Source organism: Mixophyes fleayi, chromosome 11 (assembly GCF_038048845.1).
Source record: "Mixophyes fleayi isolate aMixFle1 chromosome 11, aMixFle1.hap1, whole genome shotgun sequence".
NCBI classification, from domain to species: domain Eukaryota; kingdom Metazoa; phylum Chordata; class Amphibia; order Anura; family Limnodynastidae; genus Mixophyes; species Mixophyes fleayi.
The window spans coordinates 53,218,102-53,234,152 of NC_134412.1; the positions used below are offsets into that span (position 1 = coordinate 53,218,102).

Below are 16,051 nucleotides of genomic sequence, written 5' to 3' on the forward strand. Positions count from 1 at the left end.
CCTAATATTAATTTTGATAAAATGGAAAAGTCCCAGAGTACAAAAGACAAAACTGAACTGCTTTTACTGTGTGAAACAGCATTAAAATCTTCATATAATTTGTTATATAATGTAAATCACACACATAACAAGAGCATACTTGCTAACTGTCCCGGAATGTCCGGGAGACTCCCGCATTTTGCGAGTGTCTCCCGGGCGAGTGTGGCAATCTCCCGGAACTGCCCATTTCACTAGGAAGTGCCCCACTTCCTAGTGAAGTGGGCAGAATTAGCTCCCAAACGCCGCGATTTTGGACGTCATGACGCAACACGCGTCATTTGACAGCGGGGGGCGGGTCCAAAATGATGAGCATTTTGGAGCCCCGTAACGCCCACCTCCCATGACAGGCTCCCGGATACCAACTATTCAAAGTTGGTAAGTATGAACAAGAGCTGATGATCCTGTTTTTATACATGTTTTTATACATGCTCCATTAAAAAACAACCCGCGCAATTTGATTTTTATTATATTTACAATGAAGATTGTAACCAACCATGATGACATGCTGAGACTTGTTGTTCTTTAACAGCTGGAGGGCCAGAGTTTGCCTTCTTTCGTTAAATAACCAATGTTTATATTAAATAACCAATGTTTACATTTCATTAAAGTATTATTTTGAAGGCAGATTACGCCAACAATAAAGTCTTAGAAATGACTTGTCATCTTTGTACCATTTAAAACAAAAGAAGAAAAAAAAAGAGAAACTAGTATAAAAGTACACTTAAAATGAGTAATTAATCAGCAATAAATAAATTAGCAATGCACTACACAAAGAAGTCGCAAGTTATTAGTTTTGTGGAAGCCTGATAACAAAGAAAACTACTGCTGCTGATTGCATACTGTTCGCTGATATTCCCATAGGCTGATGGGACTCAAGCACAATCTGTTTGGGGAGTGACAGTATCATTCGACTTTACCTTGTCATCCAAATAAGATGTATGTAATTCCTTTGCATTGATAAATGGTATTTTCTTATTTATTAAAAGTATTTTATGAAAATAACTACACTTATCGAATTACTACATTACTCAGTTAGAGTTGTATACATTTGCACACCAAGGGCCTGATTCTTCAAGGCATGCATTCTGAGCGCAACCTGTGTTCAGTATTATACGCACGTATCTAGGGTTTGCTACTCCTGAATTCATCAAAGAACGGTTGTCAAGATATGTAGCTAGATGAATTTGGTAGCAAAGCCTTTATGTAATGTAGAAATTGGCGTGGCGTACCACTGCATTTGACTGCAGATGTGTGTCGTTACCGACTACACGGCTCATGTACAGTAGAGTACACTCGGCATTTGTATTGCCTGCTTGTTATAAATAGGATGCTTGAGCTTACGTTGCAGGGGAGCACTTAGGAGCTGACTTTGCATCGTCTGCCAGGGTATTGGTTTTATTTTAATCCTGCAAATGTATTATAGATGAAAGACCTTCATGTAGGTGACCAATAAACATGGTCAATGTTTGTGTGTATAATTTATGGCATTAAAAGTGATGTTTACACTTGTGTCTGTGTTTTATTTACATGTTTAGTTGGGACACTACAGGTCCCAGCTTGGGCTTGCAGCTATGGAGTATGCTTGTGCTTGTATTATAAAAAAGTAGTGAAAAAAAAAAAGGAGAATTAAATCCCTGCTATGGCTCCAGGAGAAAGTGGATTTAATCATACATTTGTCCCACCCACCTGGTGTCAGTGTAAGACGTGATTGACGGAGACATTTGCAGGGTGGTGTGTCAGTCATTTGAGGAGGATTTGGCATTAGCTCAAGAATATGGGGTTGCCGCTTTGCTGGCATAACTCAATGTGGAATCGGTTTTCCATCTCCTTCCCCTACTCCCGATTCATTTCAATATTGGGGTTTTAAGTTGAGTGACATTTTTTTCAGTGGATCACTGATCACCCATGGGGTGTGCAGTGTCATGTGGTTACAGGTTTCCCATGGCCAATGTGGCTGAATTGTGGGGCATGCTGGATTTTTTTGCTTACCTGGACGGTGAGTGGTGCGCTACACCTTGGCACCTTAAATGACTTAAGGAGTGGCTCACAAAGAAAACGGCTTATTTTAGTGTTGTTCCAATAAATGTGGCTGTTGATTTGTGGGGGATTGTTTGCGTGACAAGAGTCTTATTTTATGGTGCGATCATTTGGGGTTGTCCAGGCCATTAATACAGAGGGTCCCCTCCCCAACTTCGCTTCCATTGCTTAGACATGTGGTTCTTGTTACGAGCCGCGGCGGTGCCCAGCCGCCGCGACTCACTCACCTGCGTCCCGGCCGTCGCTATGGCGACCGGGACGTCACTTCCTCTCATGTCCCGGCTGTTGCCGGGGCAACGACTAGACGCTCCAGCGCTGCGTCCCGGCATTGAGAAGCCGGGCGCATGCGCTCTACAGAATTACTAGCCTGCGGGTTAATGAAGTTAGGGGGCTGGTTTCTATCTGAGCCAGGCCCTGATTGGCTGTCTCAAGTATTTAAGGCAATGAGGTCTGCCACCTCATTGCCGGTTATAGCTTCTGTGTTCCAGTCTGCTGACCTGCTAGTTCCTGTCCTGCATCCTGCTATCTCTATTTGACTCCCCGTGTATGACCCTTGGCTTTGATTTGGACCTTGCTCGTGTTTCCTGTGACCCTGATCTTTGGCCTGTTTACCCGTTCTGATATTTACCTGTGACCCCTGACCTCAGCTTGTTCATCGATACCGTTGTCTGCTGCCGGCCCTTGACCTCTGCGTGGACCTGACTCCTCTGGCCTGGGTTCTCCCCAGCTGGTACGCACTTCACGACCCTCTGTCAGTCTGCGGCCCAGTCTGTCCCCACCATCAGGGGCTCCAGTGAACACCTGACTGGCGGAGTAGATTCCGGGTTGTGTTGTGCCGGCTGGAGGGGATCCTAACAGTTCTCAAATGTTTGTATCTTAATATTGTTTTTAATGCTGGACATATCCCTGGAGCTTTTAATATGTTGTTGATGCTCTGTCGCGTTTTGATTGGGTCAAGTTCCGTGCTGTTGCGCCAGCAGCTAATATTGTGAGTGTATCCTGCCCCGCTTATGTTTTCGCAGATTATCAAGCTAGTATAGAAGATCTGGTTGGTCATACGGTGGCCCCGTCAATTATATAGAAGTATAGGTGGGCAACTCTTTCTTTTTACAGTTGCAGAGTGCTGAGGGTGTCACTAGTATATTTTGGTCTTTAAAGCTTTATAAGGCTGGGCCAGGCTTATTCCTGTGATAGCAGACAAGAGGCAGACTATTGTTGGGGATTTTTGGTTTGAATGATAGGGAATGTTGATGCTGTCGTGGTTGAGATGTTCGAGGTATGTTTCTTTAGTTTGGCTTTCTCTTTGGCCTTTTTCAGTGCTTTCCGGGTTAGCAAGTTGGTGATGTCTTCTAGGCTTTCTTGTTGTATGGGCCTGCTTTACAAACATGCTATTGTTCACCGTGAGACTCACAGGTCAAACACTAATAAGCTTGGCAAAGGGCGTTGGATCACTTTGCCCGGTTAGTTTGGAGGAGGTTTATTTGGTCAAGCGTCCGTCCCTTGTTTGTAATTGGTTGTGACATGGTGATGGATCTTTGTTGACTAAGTTTCAGTTCAGGGCAGTTTTTCAGACATGTTTGCTTAAACTGAGTTTGGACTTGGCTGGCTATGGCACTGAATCATTTAGGTTCGGTGCCACTATGGTTCCGGCCAAAGAAGATTTTTCTGTTCAATCCATCAAGGCATTGGGTAGCTAAAAGTCTGGGTGTTATCTGACATATGGGAGTTTACATGAAACGTGTTACTGTTAGCTTCCTTCCCTGGAGGGGCAGACCTATGATATGCCTTGTTTTCAAGGGGGCAGAGAGGGATTTGCCTAATTTTTCCTCTAATTTGGAGTCTTTCTTGGCTTTTGACTCGAAAAAGGTTTTTACTGTTTTACCTCCATATGGGCCATCCGGTGAGTCCTTGACTAAGCCTGCTATGTTTACATATTCATTTAATGCATTTGGTTGTTTCTTATGTTTTGCCTTTCCTCCATGTTTCTAGCGGAGGATATGGAGACACATAGTCACTCCGGTAAGGTCTGTTGTAAGGTGATCCTGGCCTTTGGTAAATTTCTGATGGGAATAGGGGGTTCAGTGGTGGCCAATGAAATAGGCCCATGAAGATCAGTGGTTCTCAGCGGGCCTCAGGGCTGTTTCAGGCATTTTTCTTAAATTTTCTGGGTTTTTTTCAAAAAGAAGGGACATGACTCACTTATTTGGGCAACTCGTGATCGTCTGGGAGGTTCTGACCAACCCCAACATTGTTTTGCTTTCAGGTGTCCCTCCCCTTCCTGCTCCTCGACTTTACTTGTAGTAGTAGTGATGTTATTTAACTGTGCTGTGTGGCTGCTAACAGAGCATGGAAGTGCAGCTCAAAGCATGCAGAGCAGATACAGTCAGCAGGAGAAGTCTGGCCTAGTGATGAGGTACGTTTGTGTGTAGTGTTAGTAGAGGGGGTTGGGTACATATTAACGATAATGACAATTCCGACAGCTTTTACTCCTACAAAAGAAAAACAAATTCTCCCAAAAACAAATACAATAAAAAGAGACTTACGTGAAAACCGAAGTTCCAGATTTCTGATGCAAGCGGGCATGCTGACAGGCAATGATTTCGAAGACACAGGTCTCCGGCACTTTAATTGACGTCAGCGCGACTTAATTTAAAGCGGCAATGTCTGGAGGCCGCAGATTAAGTGTTTAAGTGTTTAAGTGTTTAAGTCTTTGAACATTTAACCTGTGCAGTGTGGGGACAGTGTTGGCATTGGTGTAATGTGGATAGAGGAGGTGGCATAAGTGCAGTGTGGAGTCAAGACTGGAATTAATGCAGTGTGTGGTTAGGGCTGGCATTGGTGCAGTGTGGAGACAAGGCTGGCATTCATGTAGTATGGGGACAAGGCCGGCGTTGGTGCAGTGTGGGTAGAGGAAATGGCAATGGCACAAAGTGGGGACAGAGCTGGAATTGCTGTAGTGTTTGTAGTGGGCTGCCATTGGTTGAGTTTGGGGACAAAGCTGGCATTGTTGCAGTGTGGGGACCGGGCTGGGATTGGGGTAATATAGGTAGAGTCAGTGGCATTGGAGTAGCGTGTGGACAAGGCTGGCATTGGTGCAGGGTGAGGTTGGTACTGCCAACGGCTGTAATGTGAAAAATTTGTGAGGTTTTGCAGATTGCTGTACTGTGGAGGGGCTGGGTGGTAATACTGAAATATGAATGGACTAGGTGGTATTGCTGATTTCAGTAATGTGACTCAGTTCATTCGTATTGCTGATTGCTGTAATGAGGATTGGTTAAGTGGAATTGCTATAATGTGGGGTAGTATAGCATTAATGTGTGGACAATATAGCCAATTGCTGTAATGTGGACAATGTGGGGTATTACTGTAATGTGAGGAAAATGGATCTCTGTAATGTAGGGGTATTTCTGTAATGTGAGGGTTATGGCTGATTGCTGTAATGTGTGTGTGGGTTATTGATGTAGTATGTGTGTGTGTGTGTGTGTGTGTGTGTGGGACGGGGGGTTATGTAATGGGGGTGCTAATAATGTAATGTTGGAGGTTATTAAGGTTATTATTGATGTAATAATGTAATGTTTGGGGTCAACAAGAGAAATATTTGCTAAATATGAATGTTACTGATTTGATGATCCGGGCTCGCGACAGTGTGACGCAGCGACGTGATGACGTCATCGGGCATCGGTGTGCTGCCGTCTGTTTAAGACACCTGCGCCGGCGCCCACATGGTCAGTTGGCGGCAGTGATCAAGAGGAGAGGACAGCGTGGGACCGCAGCAGAAGACAGAAGAGAAGCCGGCAGCGGAGACAGAGAACCCTTGTCAGGGCTAAGAGCTACTCTCTGTCTCCTGAAGACTCGACGGTGACAAGAAGAGGAGAAAAGATCCGGTGGCAGCTCCTGGAGGACGGCGGCAGAAAGAAGAGGACCTACGCTGAGGAAACGAGAAGTCTCTCTGGACCAGGTAAGGCCCCCTGGGCACGACCTCTCCCGGGCCCGCTCCTGCACTCTTCCAAAATATCTTTCCTGCCCCTTGGCTTTCACAATGGGCACAAGGCCCTAGAGGCTCCCCAGGTACTAGGCTTGAGCACCAGTTAGGGTGGGCATGGTAGACTACTCTTGGGCATTAGGCTCGTAGCCAGGAAGAGGGTGTAGCCCCACAACCAGGGCAGAAGGCCCTTAACTAGTTAGTGTTGGGCACTAGCCACGTAGTCAGGGAGGGGGTGTAGCCCCACAACCAGGGCACAAGGCCCTTAGCTAGCTAGTGTTGGGCACAAGGCCCATAGATAGGAAGGGGGCACAGCCTTGTCACCCATGGTACAAGGCCCATAGATAGTTGTACCAGGCCCTAGGCCCCATAGTGAGGACATGGCGCAGCCCGGAATACAGGGCACAAGGCCCTTAGGTAGTTGGCGCTGGGCATTAGGCCCCATAATCAAGAAGGGACGTGGCCCCAGAGTACAGGTCACAAGGCCCTTAGGTAGGGTCAAGTGCACACTGAGATTCACGATGAGTTGGGACTAAGCTTTTGTCACCTAGGGTGCTAGCCCGAAATGCCTCCCAGTTAAGCAGCAGGCTCTGTGCAGGGTAGGAGGATTTACTATACATTGTTGTACTGTATTGTTGTGCGCATACGTGGGATGTGGCGTGTGGGAGGGGGTGTTTCCTCTCCAGGAGCAAGAAGTCAACGTCCCATTGGAGGTCGTCTCTGGTGCCCAGTCCATTCTCTGGCCACACTTGAAGTCTGGAAGGGGCAAAGGAGAACGAACAAAGCACCATGCCACAGGAAAAGCCACACGGTAGTCTTCCCACCCGGTAAGTCCCCGGCTACCAGTAAGGTTCCAGAGATAGTGATTGGACTCCTCGTTGGTATTGCAGCATAGCCCTTTTGACTTCCAGGGGTGCTACTGATGGTTTCAGGTGGGAATCGCCAGACCCGGCGATTCTTTGCTGGCAAGTGTAGCCCTGTCACCTAAACTGCTTGGTGGCCCTCACTACTGGTGAGTAGAGCATTTGGTCGAGAACATTCTCTGTCCCAAATACTTGCATCCCCCGTGCCCAGGCCAGAGTAAGACAGAGTGACGGCAGGTGGAATCGATTCAACCATTAGTTATTTCACGCTCTGACAACGTCCTCCACTTCATCCCTGCTTTCACACTGCAACAGCTGGCAGTGGCCAATCACATATCTCCTTTTAATGCAGGGTGGTGTTGGATTGAAGCCACATGACAAACATATCTGTTGCACGGTTTCCCTCCTGCACGTGAGTGGAGTCACAGTGTGGCCAGAAGCAATAGCAGCTTCTGTAAGACTATTATTTTGCTGTGTAAGTATTCACCAATACCAGTTGTTATTAGATAATGTCTTATACTGTATAAATAAGCAATACTCTGACACAACCAAATTAGTTATTTACAATAAAACATTCTCACTACAAGAAAGTGTCTGTTGTAGGCTTAATGTAGCAAAGTCACAATATAGTGTCTTGTAAGATTAATAGACAAGGAGGCCATTGATAACTAGTGCAAAGTCTCTGTACAGAACTTGATAGTGATTTATGGTATGCAATATATGCAAAGAAAAAACAACATACCTGGCCCAGATGCACAGGTAGTCATACAAGCAAAAATCAGGATTGCAGGTCAATGTCAGATACACAGGTAAACATCTGAGCAGTTGTGAAAGTTCAAAGCTACAGCTCCAACTAATTACCAAAGCATTCATTTATCTACCAATCTCAATACATAAATGCCAGGACAGTTGCTTAAAAGTTTCATTTAGTTTTCATTTTCTCACTTTCCTCTTTTTTTTTGTTCTTTTTTTTAGCTTCTGTATATATTTATATCAACTGTTATAGGCATAGTTGTCACTGACTGGTCTTCCAATCGGAAGACAATGTGAATCATGGTTGGGTGCTACGACTATAAGTCTTTGATACAGTATGTTGTGTGAAACATACCTTTTGTGTTTGGAGGTTCACCCTGCTCTGTCAGTTTCCACTAACATAAGGAGTGGTATTGGGGGATAATTATTGAGATTTAGGTGGTGAATGTGGTGTGTGTGTGTGAGTCATTGTTCACTGTTGCCCTCTTGAGGATTCCATCTTTACCAGATGGTATCTCATTGTATTACAATGAGATCCAGATTACCTTTTACTGCAAGATGCATTTTGCACTCTGAACATGCAAAAACGCATATATAAATGTGTATGTTGAGTCATACGTATTTCCAGATATGGCTAACTCCAAATCACAGTATTTCTGCACCAGGCTTCCATTAGACTTACAAATGTGTATACTTATTCCTAAGGATAGTGCAAGGATGCAGCTTGACAGGGTTATTAGTAAATGCAGAACTCAAATCTGGTGATAGTCAGCATATCGATGCTGACGACTCTGACAAGACTTACCCTGACATGAGGACTCTGAAGGGCTCCTTCCCGACCATCAGCGATGGCGACTCCTCTTCAAAGGAACTTCACCTAATCACGATCAAGTAAGAAGCCGGCTCCACTTGATGATGTCATATTGCTGTTGTTAAGGGGGTAATTTAAGTATGAACCCATGTACAATGTAGAAAGCTTTCTAAACTACATTGTACATGGGTGCATACTTACATTATTCCCTTAACAACAGCGATAAAACCGTTGCCATGATGAATGACGTCATCAATTGGATCCGGCTTCTTACTTGATCGTGATTGGGTGAAGTCACTTTGAAGAGGAGTCGTCATTGCTGATGGTCGGGAAGGAGCTCTTCGGAGTCCTCATGTCGGGGTAAGTCTTGTTGGGGTACTCGGCATCGATATGCTGTACCCCACCCCTCAAATCACCCTACATGTACACAGTATAAGAATGTAATTAAGTGTCATGTACACAAGAGAGAAAAGTGTCTTGACAGTGTTACTAATAAATGTGAAAGTCAAATTTTACATATAAAATATAATGAAATACAAATACCTCGACATCTTTTTTTTAACAATTTAAATTTAGATGGTAATCTTGTTGCCTAAATTGAAATGACAAATAAGTAAACTGAATAGAATGCACAATTTGATATATTATAGCTGCAATGCTACTATAACTTCCACTCCTAGAAAAAACAAACAAAATTTAAATTCCCATTAAAAGCACCTAACCGCACACTATGAAGCAATTATCAAAGTTAGACTATGAAGGATCAAGATTTTATTTTCCATATGGACTACTCAAGAAACAAGGAAATATTATATTTTATATATTTATATATAAAATGTGGTGAACAAGAGCTTTGGGGCATCCTTTTCTTAATTAAACTTTATTTGAAATTGTGTAAATGTGTTTTGTTTTGTTTTTTTACTCGTTTGGTATAATTACCTATTTGACTGGGACTACTTTAGTGGCATACTTGGCACTTCAGTGATCCCTATTGTGCTAATTAACCTGGCTCCCACAACAAAGTAGGGTCTTCAAAGAGCCCCTGCATCCTACAGAGCAAGGCTGTCAGCCTCTGGGTATGTGGCAAACTGTTTTTCGGACACCCCCACTAACCCAGCACTGACCAGCCCGAGGCTGGTTTTCACTAAGGGGATCCGATGCTCATGGTCTCTTGATAGTAAGAGTGAAATATTGGGGTAAATTGAGGATTTGAAGGGCTACCTATTTTTTTTATTACATGGCAATGAGCATGCAGAATGATGTAGCAAAAGTGAACTTTGAAGAAGCTATCGCTGGAACTTTGCACCTCTGTAAAATGACCTATTCCAACACAAAAATCAGAAAAGAAAACTATCGGCAAAAAAGATAATTATATGGAAGCTGTCACACGTTGGACCCGCGCACCGAACACCTGGGGTCCAGTGCACTCACCTACCCACGCTCCCTGAGCATCCTGCCGACTCCGTAGCACGGCCGCTCCCTCTGACACCGCTAGTTTGCTTTCCAGGATTGCGCATGTGCAGACCCAACTGTTATCACCTCCTCCTCCCATTTATTGGGAGACTAATTATCCCTCAGGATATTTAAGGCACCTGTTGCACAGGAAAGATGCATGTTCTTTGAGTCAGCTCTCCTCAGTGCTCAGACGTGGCTCCCACTGCCCTCCTGCTCCTTGGATCGCAGATTATCGCTCCTGTCTCTAGCAACTCTGACGCTAACGACAGTGGTCTCTGTACCTGCCGCAGATTATAACTCCTGCCTCCAGCACCTCTGCCGCTAAGCACAGAGGTCTCTATATCTGCCGCAGACGACCGCTATTGTTTCCAGCCATTCTGCAGCTGTTCTTAGTGGGATCCTTACCTTCCGCAGAATATCTCTTTTGCCTTCCAGTGCTCCTAATCTCCAGCAGCCACTTCATACCTTCGGGCCTTCTCCTGTCTCAGTTGGATCATCACCTACTCCCAGTCTCTGGTTTCTCTCAATTGGTCACGCCTTGCACTCACTCAGAGCACCGCAACCTGCTGGGCAGAGGCCACAAAGTCCATACCTCCTTGCAGGGGTCCCTGGAGAAGACCATCTGCCTCGTTAGATTGAGTAGCGCTCAAGGATCTGATCATTATAGTGAATCTGACAGAAGCATTGTAAATATGTGCGTCATGATTATAGCCTAATCAAGATAATTATGAAAACAATATGTAAATATTGTCTTGATCTCTCTAAAAATGTGAAGTTACTTTAGACAAAATAGTTTTAGCAAACCACTGTGTGTAAGCAAATAAGGGGTTAATGAATATTGCTAAATGAGACACACACATTTCAGGCGCATGCTTTCTATCACCCTACCTTTCTTATTTACTCAGATACCCATAACATTCACAGAAGAGCAATCAACCCCTTTTTATTGCCCAGTTAAGAGTTCAAAGGACTCAAAGTCATGTACCCAAAGGAGTCAAAAATCATAAGTAATCTATAGGTATGGTATAGCTAGGATTCAATATAATCAAATTTTTCCAATGTATATGAGCAGAAAATGATACTATGTTTAGTGTTAGTAATGCATATATCTTCTATGTTCCAGAAAGGTGTTTAGAATCCATTACTAGAACAGTATAGCGATAATTAAGTGGTAAAACAGATTAGCATACCAGCACACCTCTTTCAATGACGTCACATAGAGAATGTAATGGGATAATTTGAAAATTCTCAGTTTTCTATTGAGAAATTGTCCTCCTTACAGCATTTCTCTAGGTGAAAAATGACTTAAAAAAAGTGTATGGTTGTGTTTCTCCTGTTTCTGTGTTTTATTTCTGTTCTGCATTCATTTTCTGTTTGTCAAGTTGTTCTAACTAATTTTGTTTAATAAACACTCTTACTTTTTCTCATATTAAATCCCATTTAATATAATTCTGTCTTTCTGTTCTTAAGGAATTCATGTTCCAGATTGGCTTGGATTTTATAATGCTACTTTTATGCAGAAACTGTTTGGTTAACTGTAACTCTGGTTCACGTAGGGCTTGATTGTATTTGGGATAAGTCAGGGAGTAAGTTAAGATTACCTAAGAGTGCTGGCCACTGAACTAAATCTTAGTGGTGGCAGGACTTTGTGCTTAATAGTGATTGTGATTTGGGGGGATTTTAGACATTTGAAGACAGAAAAGGTACTTTTGAACTGATTAGCCCTTTCATACCCACATGTCTCACATGTCCTGCTGGGTCATGACAATGTGAAAAAGAGAGGCACACTGATTAAATGTAGTGACTTAATAACCATGACCATTGGGTATCCCAGTATAATTTCCTTGTGACCTGATAATAGTCAACTTGTCTCCCTATGTCCCAAGCACAACAATTTAATTTTAATTAGCTATATACAACTTTTTTTGTACAGTGAAGTGTAAATTTGAATGCACAATATATGAAACAATATTATCATAAGCTAGAATATTAAAGTGGAACTAACCTGGTGTATCCTTGAGACTCATGTCAACAAAATGTTTATCATCATCAAAAATCTTGGCCAACTGGACATGATGAAGGATATCTCCTGTGCAATAGATCTGACTGAGATTGAGGGCAATAGTATAAAAAATGTTGGCGAATGCAAGAATGCAAAGATGAACAAAGAGCAGTTGTAAGGAAAAAAGAGTAATCAAAGTATTGTGGTTATGGAAAATAACCATGAGTGAACAAAAATGAAAAGGTAATGGGGAGGTTCAGATTTATATCAAAATGAAGTTAGTGAAATAAATGAAGAGAAACCAACAAAGCAGCATTGTGATCATTGATTGAAGTTTAAAGGTTGTTAGAAACAGATTAAAAAAATTTGAGGGAAGATTGCCATAATTATCGCCCATTTTGTGGGTAGAGTGAGATAATAGCAAACACAGGCAGAGTGAAAGAGTAATGCATATCCATCAGCAGGTTGCAAAAGATGTGCATCATAAAAGAATTAGCAAAAGGGAATGAGAAAAAGAAACAAAATTAAAAATGTAATGCCATTTTTGTATATAATCAATGATTAAAACATTAATACATCATCATCACCATTTATTTATATAGCGCCACTGATTCCGCAGCGCTGTACAGAGAACTCATTCACATCAGTCCCTGCCCCATTGGAGCTTACAGTCTAAATTCCCTAATATACATGCACAGACAGAGAAAGATTAGGGTCAATTTTGATAGCAGACAATTAACCTACTAGTATGTTTTTGGATTCAATAGTATTACTCTGTTGTACAGGTAGCAGAGGCATTCATACAACTCATTCTGTGTCTATTTTGGAATCTTAGTGTTAAAAAGCCTTAAAATGCTTATTCAGTAAAATGACTGTAACTATAGCAGACTAAATACTTCAGCTATCAATGACTCAAGAGTACGACTTCACGCATTTCCCAGTTTTCCAAAAGAAGACTGGCCCAGGAAATCTTCAGAATATTTATACATTTAAATATAAATTTAAAAGTCATAATCATGGGCAGCTGGATTAACAGCTATAGTGGGAATATGTTTCTTTATTCTGTATTCTGTATATTTAGCACCAAAATGAAAGCAGTAAGTGGCTTTATGGCCTGAACAAACTTCATGTTAAAGGGGTGTTTTAATTTAACAAGAATAATAGTGGATACTAATGAAGACAAATATTAAAATAAATGGAAAACAGTAAAATATGTTAGACTGTCATCTCAATAAAATTACTAGTATAATGTTACAAACTGTCACACCCATACCTTAATTTAGGGTGTGTATGTACACATGGTGGATAAACCAGATTCTGAATCCTTATTATAATACTTAGTCAAACTATCCCCATGCCAAGAGAGGACATGTACAGTTACCTCCCAATCATTTGGAAATCTAAGCAGTGATGACATTTAAAATTAATCTTGTTTTTCACTGGCTAGATCTGCATATTCAATGACTTTTCATTTTAAGGGAGGATGTAGCATATAGCGGAATTTTGAGATCTTCACTATTTCACTGTCCTGAAGGAAGGATTACAAAAGAAAATTAAGCACCAAATAAAGGAAAATGTTTACATTGTCCTGCAACTTTTCAAAAGAAATAGAAAATAATAAGCTATAGTCCCTACAACAGGGTTCCTGTTAATATGATTAGTTCTAACCATTCCAATATACTTGGTACAATGGGACAACTAGCATATACTGTTCAAAACACATGTACAATTTGGCTCAAATTCTTGGAAAACGTTATTACATTTTATATGTTAAAGCACAGCACCTCACAATCAATTCCTGCCAAACCACAAGTCAGATGGTTAGTTGTATTGAATAATATATAAAAATAAAGTGTATATTAAAACAAAAAGGGGTAGGTATACTGTAGAGTCTACCCATTTGCTTCCCAGTTGCATGTCTTTCAAAATGTAAAACAGCTTCAACTTTAAAATATTATTTAGATTAGTTTGTCTCAATTAAACCAAAATATAAATCATTAAGTTGGACTAAGCAATTATCATATTGATATGATCTAGGGCATAGTTTCCTCAACAATTTAAATGACATCAATATGTCAGGTTTACACCATGAAAACATTTAAGGGTATATTTACAAAACTACAGGTTTGAAAAAGTGGAGATGTTGCCTATAGCAACCAATCAGATTCTAGCTTTCATTTATTTAGTGCATTCTATAAAGTGACAGCTAGAATCTGATTGGTTGCTATAGGCAACATCTCCACTTTTTCAAACTCGCAGTTTAGTACATATACCACTTAGTCCCTCCCTACCAGTGCACTGGGACAGACTGAATAATGGACTTCTATGAAACTAAAAATATTTTTAAGATGAGTGCCAAAGATATGTTACACTGTATTTTTAATCTGCTCCATTTGTTTGATTTGTGCTATATACCTTATAAAATTATGAAGTGTATATTAGCATTATTGTTGCTGCTTGTAAAGAGTTATATTTACCAGGCAACTTAAACAAGCTGATATTTGAGGATCACATTTCGTTCCATCCCTTCATCTATTGTTTCTAACCACAAAGCCAGCTTTTTGTAGTAGTATTTGAAAACTGGCTTAAAGAGTGTAAATGTTAAATAAAACTCAAAGTTTTAAATAAAACTGCAGTTAATATTTTGTTTTAAAGTGACAAAAACAACTGTTTTTGTGATCTCACATCTTACGCTATTTTCAAGGACATTTGATCATGTTGTATTATATATACCTGTAATTTTAGCCTATATATTGATGTATGTAACACATTTTAAAAGTTCTCTTCAGCATGCTCTCATAGCAAATGTCTTCAATGTGAATAACCAATATATTGAGAAGTTTTTGATAGCCAGTAATTTGAAATGTAACATCTTTAGTTAACAATCTTCAAATGTATATACTTCCTAGGTTTTTCATATATGTAATATACAAACTCCCTCTGGAATTTTGAAAAGAGCTTACCTATCACATGGAGGTGGTAAATCTTCAGCAAGACCACAATTCTGTAAGACACAGAATACCACAGAGAATGTCACCCACCAATCTTTCCACTCCATGGTATTTCTCAGAAAGTAAAATAAACCAAGTCCTTGCTCAAAGGTCCATAGAGGAAAAAAGCATGAGAGATAAAGGTGAATGAGTAATTAATAGTCTGCCTCCTGGCATTCTCCTGTCTCTCTTCTCCCTCCTACGCCCATGTGACTTGTCACTTTAACTCTTTACATCTGTATCAACATTGGACCTAAGTTGTTATCCTGATCTTAGTACAAAGTCTTGAACATTCTCTGTAAACAAATTGTAATGTTTATGGAATGGAAAAAATCCAAAGTACATAATACTGAATTAAAATATTTTTTTTGATCTCTTGATTTTTTTTATGCCTATTTTCATTATCAAAAATTGAATTTGGGTCATAGTATCTCAACTCTCTCCTCATGTACTCCCAACAGGTCATAGTTTGTGGATTTTCCTGATTAAGACCATGTAATATATTTACTTAAACCAGTCAATTAATTTAAATTGTACTATTCCCTCACCTGTGTCCCCTTTCTTTTGCACAAGACAGCCCTGATACAAACAGGCTTCTACAATGAAGGGCCCAATGTGCAAGAGTGACCAAGTTCCTTTGCATGACTGTTTCAGTCAGGTGATATAATAACATTTACAAATCCCTGGCCAGCTTGGTGACTATTATTATTGTGGACTGAAGTTGTTGCATGATGCAGTTGGGACAGACATGATGAAAATCTGATCATCAGGTCCCCTTTAAACTACAAACCACCTATGTGGGGGTCATCAGAAAACACCAAAGGGGCTAGATACAAATCACCATTGCAATGCATGTAATGCAGTTGATTAATCCCATCGTATTCATGTTTTTTAAATGCAGAGTGCAAGCTAGGGTGTAGAGAAAACATTAAAAAATAGGGGAATCCTACAGTCCTCGATTAGATCAAGAGTCCCTTCAGAAATGTAGTTTAGAGAAACCTACCTTTGTAAAACACTGATCAGAGGTCAGGTACCCCATGCAGCGAAGTCTAAAAAGAATAAGGCTCTATGTAGAAAATGTATTTAAATTATTTCACTTCTCAAATGGTAGATTCGTAA

At 41.1% G+C, this 16,051-nt stretch overlaps 1 protein-coding gene across 1 annotated transcript in view; it reads right to left on the minus strand.

Moving 5' to 3' along the window:
* TREH (trehalase) overlaps positions 1-15,042 on the minus strand; it is a 63,703-nt gene extending 48,661 nt beyond the window's left edge. The window contains exons 1-2 of the mRNA XM_075190735.1: positions 14,906-15,042; positions 11,946-12,046 (exon numbers count right to left, since the gene is read on the minus strand). Coding sequence (XP_075046836.1) covers positions 11,946-12,046; positions 14,906-15,000 — 196 coding nt within the window. The 5' untranslated portion in view covers positions 15,001-15,042. The remainder of the gene's footprint in view (positions 1-11,945; positions 12,047-14,905) is intronic.
* Between the last annotated feature and the right edge of the window lie 1,009 nt (positions 15,043-16,051).